Source organism: Heterocephalus glaber, unplaced genomic scaffold, assembly GCF_053883595.1.
Source record: "Heterocephalus glaber isolate CG9 unplaced genomic scaffold, H.glaber_assembly_v1.0 deba00001496, whole genome shotgun sequence".
In the NCBI taxonomy this organism is placed as follows: domain Eukaryota; kingdom Metazoa; phylum Chordata; class Mammalia; order Rodentia; family Bathyergidae; genus Heterocephalus; species Heterocephalus glaber.
In genome coordinates this window covers 475069-495124 of record NW_028258319.1, presented here as the reverse complement: position 1 = coordinate 495124, position 20056 = coordinate 475069, and the positions used below count along the sequence as shown (strand labels likewise).

At 46.1% G+C, this 20056-nt stretch overlaps 1 protein-coding gene and 1 pseudogene across 3 annotated transcripts in view; both read right to left on the bottom strand.

Moving 5' to 3' along the window:
* Rab11fip5 (RAB11 family interacting protein 5) overlaps positions 1–7368 on the bottom strand; it is a 37465-nt gene extending 30097 nt beyond the window's left edge. The window contains exon 1 of one of the 3 annotated variants that reach the window (XM_004849864.3): positions 6771–7368. In XM_004849864.3, coding sequence (XP_004849921.2) covers positions 6771–7201 — 431 coding nt within the window. In that variant the 5' untranslated portion in view covers positions 7202–7368. The remainder of the gene's footprint in view (positions 1–6770) is intronic. The other 2 variants (XM_004849865.3, XM_004849866.3) reach the window with 2 other exon arrangements.
* Positions 7369–14989: 7621 nt separating this feature from the next.
* LOC101709017 (heterogeneous nuclear ribonucleoprotein A1-like) lies at positions 14990–16386 on the bottom strand (annotated as a pseudogene).
* Between the last annotated feature and the right edge of the window lie 3670 nt (positions 16387–20056).

Sequence of the window (20056 nt, the reverse complement as noted above, 5' to 3'; positions counted from 1 at the left end):
GATGCCCAGCAGGCCTCAGCGGCCATCTAGGAGCCTCTCCTCCAGGAAGCCACCCTGATCCCTATAAGCCCATGGGCTCTCCTTTCTCCTAACTTGGTCCTTCTCTCTGACTGTTACAGGCTGCTCTGTGGGGTAACTATCCTTCCTGTGTAAGTCTTGTCTCAAACATATTTCTGTAATTCCAGGTAAGGGTCTATCTTTTTTTCCATTTCCTCCCCAGTACTAGCTTAAATACAGTGGTTGCCCAGTCATGGCTTCCTGGCAGTTGAAAAGGAAAAATTAATTCCAAAGACTACACAACTGTGCAGGGGGAACCAGTCAGCTAAGAGTGTTCTGTCAGGTAAAATGAACAGACATTTGATCAGTGACATAGGAAGTCTCCTATGTCCAATGGCTCTAAGCACTGGGATGGGAAGACCAGGGCAGAGCTTCCCAGGCTTTGCCCCACTCTACAGACACTCGGTGGCAGGCAGCACTCCAGTGCCTGCAACACACATGACCAGGCTAGAACCGCAGTATACACATGCTCGGCCTGTAAACTCAGGGGTCTCCTGGAAGAAGCAGGGCACACTTGGAACCCTAATGCTAACCCCTGACCTGTACCAGGAAGGGAGAAGAGGCTTCAGCAGGGCACCTGGCCCTAAGGAGAGTGGAATCATGCAAGTCATGGGAGAAGATGGAGATGGGCAACGAGGTGTCATGGTCAAGAGCACAAACTAAGGCCAGACTGCCTTGGTTCACAATATGACTGTGCCGTGTGCCTTTGGGAAAGTCACTTCACCTCTCTGTGCTAAGATTTCCTCAACTGCACAACACAGTAACAGCACCTATATACCTTAAGGGCTTGCAATTAACTAATAGAAGTCAAGCATCTAGAACAGGCTTAATAAAGATACTCTAGGGCCAGGGATTTAGCTCAGTGGTTCCGCTGCCAGCCTCACAAGCCAGAGGACCCAAGTTTGATCCCCAGTACCAAAAAAAAAAAAAAAAGATACTCTAGACCAGTGATGGCAAACCTTTTAGAGACGACTGCTGAAGCTACAACGCAAAACCCATTTATTTATTGCAAAGTGCCAGCACTGCACTTGAATACTGAGGCTTAAGTTTAGAAAAAACAACTCATATATTAACATCTTTTGTCTTAAAAGAAAAACACACATGCCATAGGCTCACCACCATTGCGTGCCTGGACCAATAAAGTAATAATAATAATGTACCAGAATGGGTGTGGGAATTCCCAAGGCAGGGATGACAGACAGGCTCTCTGCTGGCCTCCCACAGGTCTCTGGTATTTGTCCTCTCCTCAGGGAGCCTGCCTCAACCACAGGCCACCCCAGGGACCCTGTTTCCTCTAACATCTCCAGAGCTCCCTATCTAGGCCTCAAATACAGAGCTCATGGCCTTGACACTTCTTTCAGATATAGGGGGATGTCCACATCCTCCCCTCCTCGGGAATCCCACCCCAGAGGCCCCTCTTGGCCTTTGTCCAGGTACTCCAGAAATGTTCAGGATTAGATGGCCCTTCCCGGTCTGAGGATAAGCCCCAAGGTCCCCTCCCTCTCCCAGCAGCAGTGTCCATCTCTCACTAAAGCCCCACAGGCACTTCCTCAGAAACCTTGGGATGTACACAGAGCCCCAAACACCATCTCTTCTTCCCTAAATCCTTCAGCTGTGCAGGCTGCCAGTGTTTAATAGGAACTACACAGAGCCATACCCTCCACTAACTGCTAAGTAGCTAAGACCTTGTCCTCTCCTCTCCCTCCCCCAGCCTCAGTTTCCATATGCCAAGCATCTTCTCACTCTGACACTGGAATTCCCTAAGTAAGGGCTCTGCTTCCCCATCCCCAGTAAACTGAAGGTCAAGATGGCCCTGATAACCTCCCCCCACCCCTGCAGCTTCCCCACTTGGATCCCCTGCTCACTGCTGGCCAGGAGAATTCTGGCCCATCCCCACACAGAGGTCACCATGTGACCTGCCAAGTATCCTCTCCTTCCTGAAGGAAGAAACAACCAGAGGCCAGCTCAGAAAGAGCAAGGTCACCAGACTCCCCTGATAGGACCGCCAGGAGAACAGAGGACTCGTGTTGGGGACACATATTAATCACTTGGGGGTGGGGAAGGGATACAACATTCTACAGAGACAAAAAAAAAAAAAAGACTGATTCCCACAGAGCAACCACAGCTCCTGACATTGTGTTAATTATCTGCTTCAGCTCAGGGTGGGACAGGCAAGGGAAACGTGGATAAAGCCAGACCAGAGGTTTAGCACCAGGGAGAGACTCACAGCACCAGGCTGACAGCAATAACAAGAAAGGTGAGAAGATGCTGTCAGAAGAAAAGGACAGCCCTCAAGGTCACCCAGGATGGCAGCTCTGCTGAGTTGCACCTCATGCCCAGCAGCCCACAGGGAGAAGGAAGCAGGGCAGAGATGAGGCTAACACAGCCCCAGGGCTCAGGGTAGGGGCAGATGTGCAAGAAAGGGGAAGCCACTATTCCATGAGGAGGAGCTGCTCAGATTGCCAGAAGAGTCACACTTCCTACCTCCCCTCCCCTCCTCCAGATGCTGCTGCGCCAGCAACCCCAAATAAAAACTGCCCCATGACCAAGAGATGAAGCCTGTGAGTCCTAATGACTGGTTATTGAGACAGCCACCACCACCCCACCCCACTCCCACAGCCCCAGACACCTGGACTCCAGGCCAGGGGTTGGAGCAGGAGCCAGAGCCAGAGACCCAAGTGTCTAAAAAGCAGGGTCACACCTGGGCACCAATGGACAAAAGGCTGTGGGATCGTGGGTCATCGGCCCGCCACAGTTGCAGGTAGGTCCCCTGGAAGCTAAGCGATGAGAAGAATCCCCTACAGGCCCTTCCACCCTTTTAGGGTAATGAGCTGCATTTCCCCTCAGGTGCTTCCCAGGGCTCCAAAACCACTCTTTACAGAAGTCTCAGAATGTTACGACCAGCTAGGCAGAAGCCCTAGTCCCAAACCTATGTCCTCCAAAGCCACAGGCCTCCCTGTACTTCCCTTCTCCCCCCAAAAAACTCTAACTTCACAGTCTGGACAGGGGCTGGCAGTGGCCCCTTGGGGAACAACAGTTTTGCTCTTTGTGATGAAAAAAGACAACTGGTCCCAACCCAAATGGAACCCACAGCTTCAGCTTTTCCAAGGCATCAGCCTCTAGCCACTGATACAATAGGCCTCTATATCCCAGGCTTTACAAGCTGGGACCACTTTACTCTATATCAGGTTGAGGGAGAAGTCAGATGTAGGGCTCCACATAGCAGGGTTGTTCCCTTTCTTCCCCAAACACACACAGACCACCCCTCCCAGAAGGCCAAGAGCAGGGCTCCCCTACCCAAATGGCCTCATGGCAGATTCCCTAGCTTCCCACTACAAAACTTTTGCTGCTTCTGCCATCCTACCCCTGTGTGGGTCACAGGGACTTTCACCTGGGGCCACAATCCACAGCAATACCATAATGGCCAGAAGGGTACAAATGACCCACCTGACCCCATAGGGAACAGAGAGAATCACATGTGTCTTGAGAACCAGACACAGCGCCCACTGGAGAAAGCGAGGAGAGATGTTGCTGGGAAAAAACAGAAAGGAATTACCAAAGAGGCAACTCAGGGTTTTCAGACCCATCAGAACCATGAAGACCCATGTATGGCTCCATCAAGGGGAAGAGGGTCTCATCAAGTGATCTTGTGTAACACATTAAATTCTGTTTTGAGAATTTCCCCTTATTATTTGGAAGCCTCCAGTGAAATCTCTCACCTCAAAGGGTGCCCCTGCTAAGGATCTTCAGGGCCTACTGGGGCACCTAGAACCTTCACCACCACCAGCACATGAGGCAGGGCCCCAGAATAACTCAACATTACCACTGTGAAAGCTTCTATGTATCTGGAACTACACTAAGGCTTTTATAGATGTATCTTATTCAATCTGTATAACTCATGATAACTATGTACCATGACCTTTTCAGAAATGAGGAAACAGATTAAGTAACTTGCCTACTAGTAGGTCACAAAACTGGGAATAAAACCCTGTCCCCAGATTTTCTAGTACTGTGCTGTCTCCCAGGGCAGGGGTAGACCTAGGCAAGGCTGCTAGGGAGGAGAGCTATAGAGCCACAGCCAGATCTGAGCCTGGCTTCGGGACCACAGATGTTTCCCAAACCAATCCTGGCTCTCCAGGCTCTAGCAGCAGAGAGAACTGCAGAGGCTGCAAAGGGCAAGCTCCTTTCATTGGGAACCCCCAGACTCCTGTCACCTCCCGTGTCCCAAGCTTTTCCAGCCTCCATGTTTTTGACTATCTCCCCTATCACAATGAGAAGCTTTTCCACAGCAGGGGATGTCTTCTGGACAAGCACTGCCAATGTCACCAAAACCTCCTTCCATCATCACTGCTGTTCACCTACCCCCCTACCATGTCCAGGGCCTGTGCTAGGCACTTCACCTGCATTCTCATTTCATCCCTAACATCAACCTTAGGAAGGTGTGAATTATCCCCATTTTACAGATGAAAAAACTGAGTCTCCAAGAGTTTCCTGAACTTGCCACAAAGTGCGAGGTTTAAGACTGGGGTCTGCTCTTGCACAACTTGTCTCTTAACCAGGAACCTGTCCTTCCCAGTCAGGTTCTCTCTGTAACACAAAGCCTCTAGGTGACACAGGGCCACCCCATGCCCTTGCTGAGGACACCAAAGCTGGCTCCTGCAGTTAAACATGAACATTATTCTTTTCCATCATTATCCAAAGCTGAGGAAAGTATAATCTGGTCTTTCCACTTAGCCTTGTCCTGACTAGACAACAGGCAGTCTCAGCAGCCTATGCCAGGGTGCCTCAGGAAATACCAGGAGTGGCCATTAGAGCCAGAGGCAGGGGACCACAGTAGGGGTGACAGACATGCTATTAGTCCAGTGAGCTAGAGTAGCAGTCCAATTTCAGGACTTGTCCTCTGCCCACCCTACTGCTGACCCTTCCAGGCTCTATAAATAACCCAGGTCCATGCATCAGAGGAAAGGCAGCCAGGTGGGTGTGGAGCAATCTCAGTGGAAAAGATGACTTCTATAAAGTAAATTAAGGCTCCCATCCAGATCAAGGGGTTGCATGGCAATTCTCCCAGATTCACTGTTCTTGGCTGCAAACAGACCCACCTGGATATGCAGGCTGGGCCAGCTCAGCAAAAGAAGAGCTAGAGGCCAAGAGGAACTAGGGGGGAATAAAAAAGTCAAAGAAGCTCCTCCCTGCAAGCTAGATTTTTTTTCTGTCCCCTTCTCTCCCAGCAACACACACCAGATGTCATCTACCAACCCTGGTCAGAGGAGCTCTTAGTGGAGGAGGGTGACGGACTGGTGAAAGAGGTGGCTCGATGTGGGGACCTCTTTCGAAAAGAAAGGGCTAAGAGATCCAGGGGAGGGTATCCCACTCCACAACTACCCCCTTGGGCTTCCTGAGCCAGGAAGGAGGGAGAGGACAGAAAAGGAGAGGAAAAACCAAAATGTGGGGCCAAGCTATACCACATGATCCCACACCCGGCAACCAAACAGCAAGTCATGAGGGAAGGAGGGGAGAAGGCCAGGGGAGAGGGGAGACAGAGCCAGGTCACAGCCATGCCTGCTACCTGCCCTCACACTAACCCACTTCCCATCTCCAGGTTACAGCCAGCCAGGAAGGCCCTTCCTTAGAAAAAACATTCAAGGTCAGACCCTTTTCTACACAAATCCTGCTTCTACTTGTGTCTGCACCAGGTTCAAGGCTCACCGCTCTCCTCCAGCAAGCCTTTCTAGATTTACTCAGTAGGTACCATTCCCCCAACCAGGCCTTGGGACACCTCTCCCCACCGAGGTAACACCCCTGTTCCCACCCTCTTCCCTTCCCCACCCAGGTCCCTCCCAAGTTAACCACTGGAGTGACCCACAGCAGGTGGTCAGGCCTGGTGACTGGCTTCCAGATCCCACCCAAGCCCAAAACAGGAAACAGTGCTTCATGTCTGAAGCCTTGATCTTAACACAGGGAAGATTAAATGCTGCCAAAATAAATGATTAAAAAAAAAAAACAAACCCTGCTGGCTCTTCTCAGGGGAAGTGACTGGAAGATGATCTATTGCTGTGAACTAACCTGCCTCCACCTGAGGAGGACAGGCAGGTCACTTGAAGCTTGACCAAAGTCTTTCCTTCCTTCACTTAGGAAAGTCCTCCTGTCCTCAGACTAAAGACCCTGGACACAGATCAAGGTGGAGGGGAGAGAGGGATAGCATCTCTAGAAAGTAGAGGGCATCATAGAATAGGCAAGAGGCAGTTGTCTGGCACAACCTCCGGGTTTGGTGGGGTGTCCCCAGTTTCATTCTGGCCCTGGAGAATAACGTCTCACCTTCCTTACCCACAGTTCAAGGCAGCCTCTCCATTCCCCCACGGGCTGGGAACAGAGCAGTGCCTCAGTTCCCCTTCCCTTCGAGAGCCTGGAGGCCTCGAGATTTCCCCAAAGCCTCAGAAACCCACTACTAACTTTCTTTGTCAGTCTACTCCTAACATTTGGTTACCACTCAAATTCCCCAGGGATCCACCAGTGCCCAAGACCACCACAGCGCCTGTCTGGGAGACAAGGAGAGGACCCCATAATGCTAAGAACCAACTTGAGTGCGTCGGTTTGCGGCCTTGAGCGCGAGACAAGGGGCTCAGGGTCTAGGCCGAGGTTCGGGATCCTGATCTCCACCGGTCCCACCTGGGGAAACCTTGCACCGCTTCCGTGACCCCGCGCGCCCTACTCACTGCGTGTGCTGGGCGCGGCCAGCCCCGAAGACCTCGTCCAGCGCCACGGTGGCCTGCCCCAGAAACTTGTCGACGCCGATAAGCGAGCGATGCATGGTGGTGAGCACCAGCTGACAGGCGGCGGCCGAGCCCGAGGCCCAGGGCGCCGGGCCCGCGTCCGCCTCCTGCGCCCGCAGCAGGCCGTCCAGGGCGCCGGGCGGCAGCTCGAAGGAGCACTCCTCGCGCCACTCGGGGCAGCCCTGCGTCTTCTCCACCACCGACGTGCTGTACTTCTCGCGGCCCACCTGGATCACGGTGTACGCGTCGCTGGTGCTGCCGACGCCTGAGCTCTTGCCCCGAAGCCCGCGGGCTCGCAGTACTGTCACCTGGACGTGCGTGGGCAGCCAGCGGGAGGGCCCCGAGGCCGGCTCGGCATCTCGCACCAGGGCCATGGCGGCGGGAGAGGGCCGGCAGCACCGGGCGAAGGCACGGGGCTCCGGTGACAAACTCAGCAGCGGCGGACGGCGCTCAGGAGCCCGCCACCAGCAGCGCCTCCCGCACACCGGGCCACTGCCGCGGAGGGTTGGGCTAGGCTGAGCCCGCCTCCCCGCCTCCCCGCCTCCCCGCCTCCCCGGCCCTGCCATGACGTCAGCGCCCTGGCCTCCACGGCCCCGCCCCCCCACCCGCAGCCCGACCCATCCGCGTGGTGTAGCTGTGCGGCAGTGCTGCGAAGCGCTGCGTCCGCCCTGGCCGCTGCAGCCCCGCAGGCGCGGAGGAGGCGGGGCGCACAGAGGGGCGGGGCGCGCGACCTCTGCAGCGGGGTGGGCGGGGATCCCGCGCTGGCCCCGCCCCGGGGATACCCGGCCCAACCCCACCTCCCGTTGGGTGAGCACGGCGCCCTCCTCCCAGTCTGAAGTGCCCGCTCTGAGCCTCCTGGCCAATCCCAAATCTTCCTTCGAGAAGCCCCTGCTCGGGAAAGCGCTCGCCCTAAAACGGTGTCGGCCCACCCCGCCCAGTCCCGCTATCTCCGTGGTGCGGACTTTTGGGGACGAAAGGGACCCCAGATGCCCCCAACGCACACCTCGAGACATACCGTCTCTTCCTCCAGCCCGCCCCTGCCGGGGAAAAAGCCCTACTAAAACCACAGCGATTCCTCTCCGCACGTGACAGCCCCCATTGGCGACTTGAAAGGGGGCGAGCTGCCGCCTCCAACCTCCCGGGGAGGCCAGAGACCTGGGATGCAGCGCTCGAGGCCGGGCGGACACTGCGGCGCAGGGCCCGTGATGAATAAATTTGAGTAACCGCATCAATATTTAAGGGTTCACTCCCAGCGCTTTGGCTCCTGCGTCATGGGTTGGGGGTTTTAAATAATTACTGACACCCATTATTAAGTGCCTACTATGTGCCGAGCCCTGGGTCGTGGCTGCACGCCTGGTTTATTATTGATAATGGTTAATAATTATAAAAGCTGAATTTCAGCCAACACCGGCCAGTGTGCTTTATAGACATTACCTCATTTTATCCTCAGGGCCACCATGTGGGGTATGGTTTTAATCCCTTTTTTCCAGAAGGTAAAATTCAGTTTAAGTAAATTTGCTCCCCATAACTGAAGATGGGATTTGAATCCACCCAGCTACCCCCAAAGCCTTTTTTTTTTCTTGACTTTTAGAACCTATACTTTTAATACAATAATTTAAAAATAAAGTGTAATAGACAGTTTTTAAAAACCAAATAGGTCAGAAGGGCTTGTGAATCCACCCCTGAATTCAGGGATACCCCTTAAAGCCATTTGTGTTTTCAGACCTGGTGGTTGCCCCCACATGGCTGTGTAAAATGCTTACATAGCTATATCTGGACTTAACCGGGGATGGTCTTTATCTGTTGCCTTCCTGCTATGATGGATAATGATTTTAACTGGCTCACACCCACTTCCCTCTCTCAATCTTGTAGTTGTTCTATTATTTTTAGTTAATCTATTGGATATGACTAGAGTGAAAGCCTTTATTTCTTCTTAAGGAGACTCTCAACAATACTCCTTAACTTTCCACTTCCCATGCCATATCCTCCACCAGCAATACCAATGCAGGAAACCAACAGATCTAGTAGAGGAGACCAGGGGAGCACAGCCCTAGCCCCCACAGCCTTCCTATAACCCTCCACTCAGAAGATTGCTGTAGGGAGTCCTGGGTTCTAGCTCTCAGCTTTGACTTAAATATGTTCTCATCTGAAAATTGAAACAATGATTCCTGCTTTAAACATTTGCTAAGATTATACAAACTGTCAAATTTTAATTAGGTGGAGGTCATCACAAATGATCCCAAGGTTGAATGCAACACCTATCCATAGCAAATATATACTAATACAATTTTTAAACTAAATTGGATGGGTTTGTAAGTAAAACATCTGAGAACTGGGGATTTAGCTCAGTGGTTTCATTGCTTGCCTCGAAAGCACAAGGTCCCAAGTTCAAAAACAAAAAAAGTACCAAAAAAAAAAAATGAGTCCAAGGAACCTGATTATTAAATACAACTTTTTCTGATTACAGAAGTAATTTGGAAAATACAGAAAAATATAAGGAAAATAAAAATAAATCATAATACCCCCAGTCAGAAATACACAGTTAACAATTTGTTATATTTCTTTCCAGTTTTCACACTGTGTGACTGTGTGTTATTTGGTATACATAATGGTTTTAAGGCAAGCAGAATGTGAGGATTGTATCTGTGGGCTCTGGAGTCCCAGTTCTATCATTTTCTTCGTGAGTATTATTGCATTCACCCCTGAAGACCACCATTTGCTCTTCCCTATAATGCTGCTCCCTCAGTTCCACTGTTGAGGGAACTGAAGCAAAGAGAACTTAGGTAATTGCCCTCAAGTTGCCGATTGGAAAATTGCAGAGACTGTGAAACAGGAGAGAAGGGCTCAGTGCTCCCCAAGAGCTCCTTTTAGTTTCCTTCCATGGCTGCCCCAAAACTTTACCACCAGTCCAGCTACATCAGGCTCCCTAGTGCCACTTGGGGAGACATTTGCTTTGGCTGCAGTCAGATCTGTCCCAGAGGATTCTGCCCTGCAGCCTCTCTGAATGACTCTACCCTCTGCAGCCTTCCTCAGTCAGGTTCATGAAGGGCCAGTTCCCTGTCTGTTTCGAGCACATTATAATAGAGTAAGGGTCATGAGTAGATTAGGTAACAGATAAATATTGATTTTCTGAATGGACAATTTATTTATATATATCAACTTATATAGCAAACGCTTATTTTATAAGGTATATATAAACAGGTATAAGGTCTTGATCTCTGTTATTTATATGAATATGAGATTAAATTGAGTTTAAATTATTTATTGAACAGAAGTTTAGGTTTAATTGAGGTGGGCTGGGAGAGCACACCATTTTTAATGTTTCTTGGGGGGTTGGGGTGTTTTTTTTAATTTAACTGGGTTTTTGTAACATCTATATCTTTTTTTTATATCTCTTGAGGCTAGACTATGTGTCTTGTGAGTGAAGCTTAGCCTTTCATTAGAGAAGATCATGTCTGATTCACAGCTCTGTGATGCCTCTTTATATTTTTTTATGTGATTTTTGTGGTAATTTTTACACATCTTGTCTGTCACTCTAGTTGTGAGAGTTGGGCCATCTTTTTGGCATAGCCAATCTGTTTGTTGGGGGCAGTATTGCTGTCTTAGAGTTTTGAAAATTCTTCACCTCAGCTGTCAGCACACTGTGATGTCATTGCATACTTGACATGACCAACCCCATGTTCCTTACACTTGTCCATGACCAAACAGAAAACCTGACACTGCACATGCATGAGCCTCCCTTTTTTCCTATATAAGCAACCTCCCTATATCCTTAGCAGGGTCACTCTGCACTGTTTCCCCTTTTGTTTCAGCATGAGTTCTAATAAAGCCTCTTTCAGATGGCAAATTTTTGCCTATTCATACCTTCTGTCTCCAATAAAGAGCAGGTATACTAGGAGCTGGTAATACCAAAGGGCACTAGCGCCAAAAGCCACCAGCAGCCAGAACTATTAGCACTGAGAGTAACTAGCAGCGGAGAACTAAAGGGAGCAACAGAAAATTGCCAGGACCTACCATTTCCAGTAGCCAGAAATGTTCCCCAGTTTGGCTTGCTCTGAGCAAGAGCAAGAGAGCAGCTAATACTAACAGAGCTGATAGCCATTGGCATTCAAAGCTGATAACACTGAAAGAGCTACACTTTGCCAATTTGTGATTTTTGTAGGAACTGAGCAAGATTCTTCAGCTGATTAGTAACAAGTATCTTGGAAGCCCAGCTGGGGATTCTCCCCTTCAGAGGGCTCTGAAGAAGAAGACAGACAATGGTGATACCCATTGACAGGCTCAAAATCCAGATCATGTCTGATTTCCATCTTACTTGCAACTAAGAATCCATGCTTGCTATGACAACTGGACTTGAATTCAGGCCTCAGGGACTTTTCTGACTGGCACTCTGCCTTCACAGCAATTTACTGGTCATCTAAGCACTACACCCATTTACAGTTGACAAAATAGGAAGTGTTCTCATATCCCTTTTATAGACGAAGCTGAGGCACGAAGAGGTTAACCAACTACCCAAAGTTACAAAGTCAGGATGAAGTCCCTGCTTTAAGAGTATATTCCCTGGTGGGCTGGGGATTAAGCTCAGTGGTGCTGTGCCTCACAAGGTCCTGAGTTTGATCCCTAGTATGGAAGAAGAAAAAAAAAAAGAGTAGATTCCCCAAGGGCTTCACAAATGAAGATATCATTATCAAATTCAACTAAATAAATTTGTCAGGCTTCTTCAATGATCTGTTTCATGTTTGCCTGTTCTCCAACATGACTGCTTCCACCTCCCTCCCTCTTCCTCTTCACGGAGGAGTAGCAAGGCTCCAGGAAGGGCAAATGAGATCTCTGATGGGCTACTTTGCCTCCTTCCTCCTTCCTTCTGCCCTGGCTCACACAATTTGGCAAGTTCAAGTTTCCTGCTGGCTCAGGATTATGGTTACAGAAGGACAATAAAGCCAGGCAAAAATCCCCTGCAGGTCACTTGGCCCTAGGAGAAAAGAATAGGTCTTCCAGCTGTCTGCTACTGGGAAAAAGCAAAAACTACAGATGGTGAGGTTTCAGCCATCCCAAAGTACATGTCCTCCTGTAGAAACTGAGGCAGCCCCGTTCACCCACTGCAGCCTTGGAGAAACAGATGATTCTAAGACTAGCACAGGAAAAATACAACATGAGCCTGGATCATTTGTTTGGTTTTTATGGTATTGAGGATTGAACCTAGGATCTTTTCACTGAGCTATATGCCCAACCCCTCCCCATACTGGGGATCAAACTCAGGACCTTGTGCTTTCGAGGCAGGCACTGGAACCACTGAGCTAAATCCCCTTTTTTTGAGACAGGACCTTGCTAAGTTGCTAAACATCTTGGTCTGGGCTTGAAGTTGCTATCCTCCAGCCTCAGCCTTTCACAGTGTGGGATTACAGACATGCACCATATGTCCACCTAGTCTGAATTGTTTTGTAATGGTAGAAAGTAAGGAAGTCGGGTGGGTGGGGTGTGGAAGTATGTCAAAAGAACACAGGAGATGGGGATTTAGTTCAGTGGTTCCGCTTCCTGCCTCAAAAGTGCAAGGTCCTGAGTTCGATCCCCAGTACCAAACAAAACAAGACAAAACAAAACGAAACACAGGAGCCAACTGGAAAGAGCTCCCAGTGGCAAGACTGAGACCTTTTCAAACACAAAATAAACCACAATAGCATTGGATTTTAATCCATAAAATAAATATTCTTGAATCTATAGTGATATTAATAATTGAATGAATAAGCTAAATGAGGGACAAGAGAAGTAAATCCTCCTTACAGAATCCTAAATGACATATGTAGGTACTGTCCCTTCCAAGAGGCATAGTTTAATTCCCCCCACTCCTTTTTTTTCAATACTGGGAATCAGACTCAGGATCTTGCACTTGAGAAGCAGGCTAGGAGCCACTGAGCTACATCCCCAGCCCGTGTCTTTTTTTTTTTTAGTCACTTTCAAATAATAGAATATGAAAAATAGTACTTATAAGTGAGCTGTGATGGCACATGCCTGTAATCCTAGCTACTCAGAATGCTGCGGCAGGAGGATCTCAATTCAAGGCCAACTGGGGCACTTAGCAGACCCAAAAATAAAATGAGAAGGACTGAGAATCCAGCTTAGTGGTAGAGTGCAAGCCTAAAAAGTGTGAGACCCTAGGTGCAATCTCCAGTACTGAAAAAAAAAAAACAAAGTAATTTTATAATGGCAAAACCCGGCAGACTCCACTGTAAAGTAATCCAGATCTGCATCACCATTAGCAAGTCACATTGTCAGCCAGTACTCCAACGTGATACAATGAGAAGGTACCTGCGCCTTGTGCTTTTCCAAAAACTCATAGTTACTTCCTGATCAAGAGAAAAACATCAGATAAATCAAATCAAAGGAACCCTTCAGAAAGATATCCAACCAGTACCTTTCAAAAGTGTCAAGCCGGGTGAAGTAACACATGTCCATAATCTCAGCACTGCTTGAGTTCGAGGCAGGAGGATCAAAAGTTTGAGCAGCTTATTGACTTAGCAAGACTCTGAAAATATAAAATAAGTTTATAAAAAAGGTTGGGGATGTAGCTCAATGTGAAGGCTATGGGTTCAATCCTCACAACTACCCAAAAAAGGCATCAAAGGTCAAGGTCATTATTCATATCACAGACAACAGGACACTAAGGACTCCTGTCTAGCCTTGAGGGAACCTAAGCCAAGCATGTTCCGCTCCAACATGTCTCCCAGCTGCAACCCCTGAAGTATTAGCTTTTAGTTTTACCTGTTTTTTTAAGAAAAACTAAATCACTTTTTATTCTACCTTTACCAAATATTATACAACCGGGTTGGGGATTTAGCTCAGTGGTTCCTCTGCCTGCCTTGCAAGCACAAGGTCCAAGTTTGATCCCCAGTACCAAAAAAAAGAAAAGAAAAGCAAATATTATACAATCATTGTTGTATGAAGACATGATGAAATCAAATAAAAGTAAAATAGGGAAAAGGTATGTACAGAAGAATCTGAGGAAATTAATTTTCTTTTTTTAAACTTTTTTTAAACTTTATTGAATAGCCAATTTGATAAGTTCGCACAGATCAAATAGTTGTTTGCGTGGGTTACAAATGACTTTGTTCTTACAGGAATAAACAATGAAAATTACAAACTGTAAAAAGGAAGACAAATCTTGTCTCAGTTCAGAGAGCAGGATTTAACACAGCACATTGAAGATTGATACACATTTGAATTTGAGAACAAGAATTTAATGTTACAATATTATACACTACTTTATAGAATTAAAATTTCTATATAAGGATTATATTTGCAATGGTTAGCAAAATCTTTTTTGCTTTTTGTTTGTTTTTGTTTTGTTTTGTTTTGTACCAGGGATTGAACTCGAGACCTTTTGCTTTCGAGACAGGCAGCAGCACCACTGAGCTAAATCCCCAGCCCAGTTAACAAAATCTTGAAATCATATTTTGTGGTCCCCCTAGATAATAGCTGTTATGCATCTTTGATTAGAAGAAATAAATCTTTTACTCTAATTATTGCAAAACAGTCTATTAGACTTAATACATTACATTAAATTAAAAACAATGAGAAAATATATGTGAACTAAAATAAATGGTACTGCTTGCTTGAATATTAGTATGTCAGACTTACAGAAATGTTATTTTAAAAATTCTAGAAATTAGAAAAATAGAGTACTTCTTATGGTAGAACTGCCATGCTCAGATTTATAAACCAAGATTGCCCTTGTCTGTTACTTTAGTAGTTGTAGATCTATAGAAAACTCAAGGATCTTTCATAATTTACAACTATGATTAAAAAATATGGCATAGTGTAAATATTAGTTGCTTTGCATCAAAAAGTAATACAGGATGATAAGGCAGGTAGTGCCCTACTGCCAAAAAAAATCAAAATAAAATAACATTCAATATTTTTAAAAATAATTGTTTTATATCAATATTCCCGAAAGGTTCATTTCTTTATTTGGAGAACAAATACATAAGTTATATATTTTATGACCTGTTACAAAATTATTCTGGATTGCACGCTATACAGTATCTAAAATAATTTTTTTTTAAAGACACATTTACTCAGTGTCATGATCAGACTATTACATTTAGCAATCAATAGCATGGGCACACAAAAAAAGTCTACATTAAAACCCTTTGTTGGACTGCTTTACACTTTCCACAGAACAGAAACTAAAATAACCTGTTACACAATTAGTCACAAATACAGTCCTCAAGGTTTTTTGCCCATACACGTGAGTACTGTCTAAAACATGTCTTCTTTGTAGCAGCTAGGCCCTGCCACCACTGTGCTTGGCTAAGTTCACAAATCTGTTGTAACCTGTAGCTTCCCCATCACTTCTCTTGGCTCTCCTCTCCTGCTAAGCTTTGTTTCCTGGCAGTATTAAAACCTTCTGCCACTGCCATAACTACTGCTGCTGCTGGAACCACCACAGCCACCTTGATTTTGTGGTTTGGCAAAGTATTGCCCTCCACCACTATAGGGCCCAGAGCTTCTGCCTCCAAAGTTTCCTCCCTTCATGGGTCCAAAATTTGAAGATTGGTTGTTGTAATTGCCAAAATCATTGTAGCCTCCACCACCTCTAAAACTGCTTCCACTACCACCGCCAAAGCCGCCTCCGCCGCCTCTGTTGTTATAGCTCTCATAGCTACCACTCCCGCCATGGCCACTGCCCTGGTTTCCATAACCCTGTCCACCACTTCCATAGCCTCTGCTTCCTCCAGAGTAACGAGGGCCGCCTCCTCCATAACCACCATCATTACCAAATCCATTGTCGCCATCCCCACTGCCACTATATCCACCTCCACCACGACTGCCACTAAAGCCACCTCAACCACTGAAGTTTCCTCTGCAACCAAAATTGTCATTGCCACCAAAACCACCTCCACGGCCACCACCAAAATTTCCAGAACCACTTCGACCTCTTTGGCTAGATGAAGCACTAACCATCTCCTGTTTCGACAGGGCTTTCCTCACTTCACAGTTGTGGCCATTCACAGTACAGTATTTCTGAATGACAATCTTATCCACAGAATAATGGTCATCAAAGGTTACAAAAGCAAAGCCCCTCTTCTTCCCACTGCCTTGGTCAGTCATGATTTCAATCACTTCAATTTTTCCATACTGTTCAAAATAATCTCGTAGATGATGTTCTTCAGTATCTTCATTTTTTTTTTTTTGGTACTGGGGATTGAACTCAGGTCCTTGCGCTTATACCACCAATGAAGATCTTCTTCACAGTTAAGTGGGCACCCGGTCTTTGAGAATCTTCTCTTGAGACAGCTCTCTTTGATTCCACAACTCTTCCATCCACCTTGTGTGGCCTTGTGTTCATGGCTGCATCCACCTCTTCCACAGCGGCATAAGTGACAAACCCAAAGCCCCTGGAGTGCTTGGTGTTAGGATCTCTCATTACTACACAGTCCGTGAGCGTTGCTCATTGCTCAAAATGGCTTCTCAGACTCTCATCTGTTGTTTCAAAGCTCAGCCCTCCGATGAAGAGCTTCCACAGCTGTTCGGGCTCCTTAGGAGTCTCTGACTTAGACATGATGGCAGTCAGAAGACAGACTAAAGATGTTTCCTCAGCGGCGTCCACGAGCAAAAAGGTAAAATAATTTTTAAAAGTAAATTTGTAATTTTCTTTATTTTTTGAGACAGGGTCACTATGTAGTTCAAGCTGGCCTTGAACTCAATACAGCTGGCTTCAAACTCCCAGTGATCCTCCTGTCTCAGCCTCCGGAGTGCTGAGATTATAGGCATGCACCACACCATGCCTGACTCCAAAAGCTAATTTTCAAAAAGTAAAGTATTTTCTGGATTTAAGGGTGTTTTTGGAATTTGTCAGCTTAATTGTTTTGGAATAATTTAGATTTACAGAAAGTTGCAAAGACAGCCCAAAGAGTTCCTATATACCCTTCACTGAGCTTCCCTTATTCTGGTACATAGTATTGTGCTTTTTCCTTTTTTTTTTTTTTTTTGGTCCAAATAAGAAATCAACACTTGGTACATTATCATTAACTGGACTACAGACTTTATTCATCATTTGTTTATTTCCATTCCAAGATCCAATACCAAGATTCTACATTGGGTTTATTCATCATATCTCCTTAGTTTCCTCCTATCTGTGATGTTGATTTTACAAGAATTCCTTGCTGGGCAAAATGGTGCATGCCTGTGATCCCAGCACTCAGAGGCTGAGACAGGAGGATTGCTGCAAGTTCAAGGCCAGCCTAGGCTATATAGTGAGTTCAAGGCCAGCCTGAACTACATAGTGAGACCCTGCCTCAAAACAAAAACAATAGAGATCATTATGGTTTCTTTCCTCTATTAGAATAAGGGAATAAGGGCAATCACCCTCAGCCCATCCAGCACGAGGACCTCCTTGGCCTAGTGCTTGTTCCCTCCATCTAGTGCATTTTTCCCTCCCCTTTGCTAAGGTGACTCTAACTCCTCTGTTGATATCCTTCCAGCATTCCTCCAGCAATCCAGCCTTTTCTGGCTTCTCCGGCTGGGGAGTGACAAATATTCTTTGCCTGACCAAACTTTACTCAGGTTCCTGATCCTTCTCCTAGGCCCATCTGTGTACTTCCTCTTAAAATCTAGTTTTAGCATGCTTGCTTCAGCAGCACATATACTAAAATCTAGTTTTAGCAAGAATCTAGCTAACTTAGTTTAGTAAAAATCCCACACACACTCCTGGATTATCTGGGGGTTTTGTTTTGGTTGTTTGCTTTGTTTTTTGAGATAGGATCTTGCTATGTAGTTCAGGCTGGACTTGAACTCACAGTGATTCTCATGTCCCAGCCTCCCAAGTGCTGGGGTTACAGACCTGCACCACCACCCCCAGCTTCAGCAAGAATCTTATGAGGCACATTAAGCCAAAATCTCCCTTTACCCTTGATGTTTCCTCTTCATAATTTTCCATCCACTGTTCCCCACACTGCTCCTTGGCTATCAATTCCCACATGTTCATGCTGTGTTTGGAGTTCAGTCCAATCTCCCTCCTGCTATACAATCCCATACCAGTGGTCCTTATGCCTATTGCAATGGTCCTGAATGGAATTTTCCTTACCATGCTTTAACAAGAGTTATTGAAAGATTTTTTTTCTGTAACAGCAGTTTTCTGACCAGATGCTGTCATGGCTGTCCACAGGGGCTCTGCTATACTAGTGTGAGTGGCTGCTGTTTTATGCTTCCTCCCTGACAGATTATAAGCTCCCTGAGAGAGGAAACCATATCTCTCAGTATGACTTCTGGATCCTCAGCTGCACCACAGTGCCTGGTACCCAGCAGGTGCTCAATAATATTTGTTGATTTCACATACACACATCAATAAATGTAATTTATCACATAAACAGAAGCAAGGACAAAAAGGACATGATCATCTCAAAAAAAACCTTTGACAAAGTCCAACATCCGTTTATGATAAAAATTCTAAAGAAAATAGGTATAGAAGGACATTATCTCAATCTGATAAGATATGCTTATGACAAACCTATTGCCAACATCATATTATATGGGGAAAAGCTGAAAGCTTTCCCTCTAAAATCAGGAACAAGACAAGGATACCTACTATCACTACTCCTGTTTAATATAGTACTTGACACATTAGCTAAAGCAATCAGAAATAAAAGGGATTGTATAAAAAAGGAAAAGGTCAAATTATCATTATTTGCAGGCAACATGATCCTCTACACAGAAGACCCAAAAATTTCACAAAAAGACTCCTAGTATTAATAATCAAATTCAGTAGTGTAGCAGATACAATATCAATGCACAAAATCAATAACATTCTTGTACACCAATAATGAACTCACTGAGAAAGAAGTTAGGAAAACAATACTATTCACATAGCATTAAGGACAATTAAATACTTAGGAATTAACCAAACCAAGGAAGTAAAAGACCTCTACCATAAAAACAATACTCTGAAAAAGGAGATTGAAACAGACATCAGAAGATGGAAATATATCTCCTGTTCCCAGATAGACAGAACCAATATTGTCAAAATGACTATACTTCCAAAACTGATATATAGATCTAATGCAATCCCAATCAAAATACCAATAGCATTCCTCCCGGAACCAGAGAAAACAATCCTAAAATTCATATGGAACCAGAAGAGGCCCAAAATAGCAAAAGCAATCCTGGGAAACAAGAGCAAAGCAGGCAAAATCAAAATCTCAGATTTGAAGTTATATTACATAGCTACAGTGATAAAACAGCATGATACTGAACAAAAACAGACATGTGGATTGCCAGAACGGAATAATTGACATAAAAATAACCCTAGGCAGGGCTGGGGATTTAGCTCAGTGGTGCCACCGCCTGCTTCGAAAGTGCAAGGTCCCAAATTCGATCCCAGGTACCAAAAAGAAAAAAAACCCTAAGCAAATTCAGCTATCTGATCTTTGACAAAGGTCAACGATACACTGATATGATAAACATACACTGGAGGAAAGATAGCCTCTTTCTGTGTGTGTGTGTGTGTGTGTGTGTGTGTGTGTGTGTGTCTTTTGTTTCTGTTTTTTGGGTACCGGGGATAGAACTCTGGTCCTTCCGCTTGCACAGCAGGCGGCAAAACCACTGAGCTAAATTCCCGGCCCAAGATAGCCTTTTTAATAAATAGTGCTGGGAAAACTGGATATCCACATGCAGAAGATTGAATCTAGATTCATATCTCTCACCATATACTCAAATAAAATAAAAATGGATCAAAGATCTAAATGGTTTTTGTTTTGTTTTGTTGAGACAGGGTCTCGATATGTACTTCTGGCTGGCCTTAAACTAAACTCACTATGTAGCCCAGACTGGCCTCAGACTCATGGTAGTCCTCCTGCCTCAGCCTCCCAAGAGCTAAGATTACAGGGGTGCACCACCACACTTGGCCCAAAGATCTAAATGTTAAAACAGAACACTTAATCTGCTAGAATATAATAGGTAGAACTCTTGTAGTCAGGCACAGCCAAGGACTTTCTGAACAGAACCCCAATTGCACATGAAATAACATCAAGAATCAACAAATGCCACCTGTGGTGGAGCACACCTGTAATCCCAGCATTAGGAGGCGAAGGCTGTAGGCTTGCTGTGAGTTCGAGGCCAGCCTGAGCTACATAGTGAGGTCAAGGACAGCCTGAACTACAGAGTGAGGCCCTGTCTCTCTCTCTCTCTCTCTCTCTCTCTCTCTCTCTCTCTCTCTCTCTCTTTTTCTCTCACTC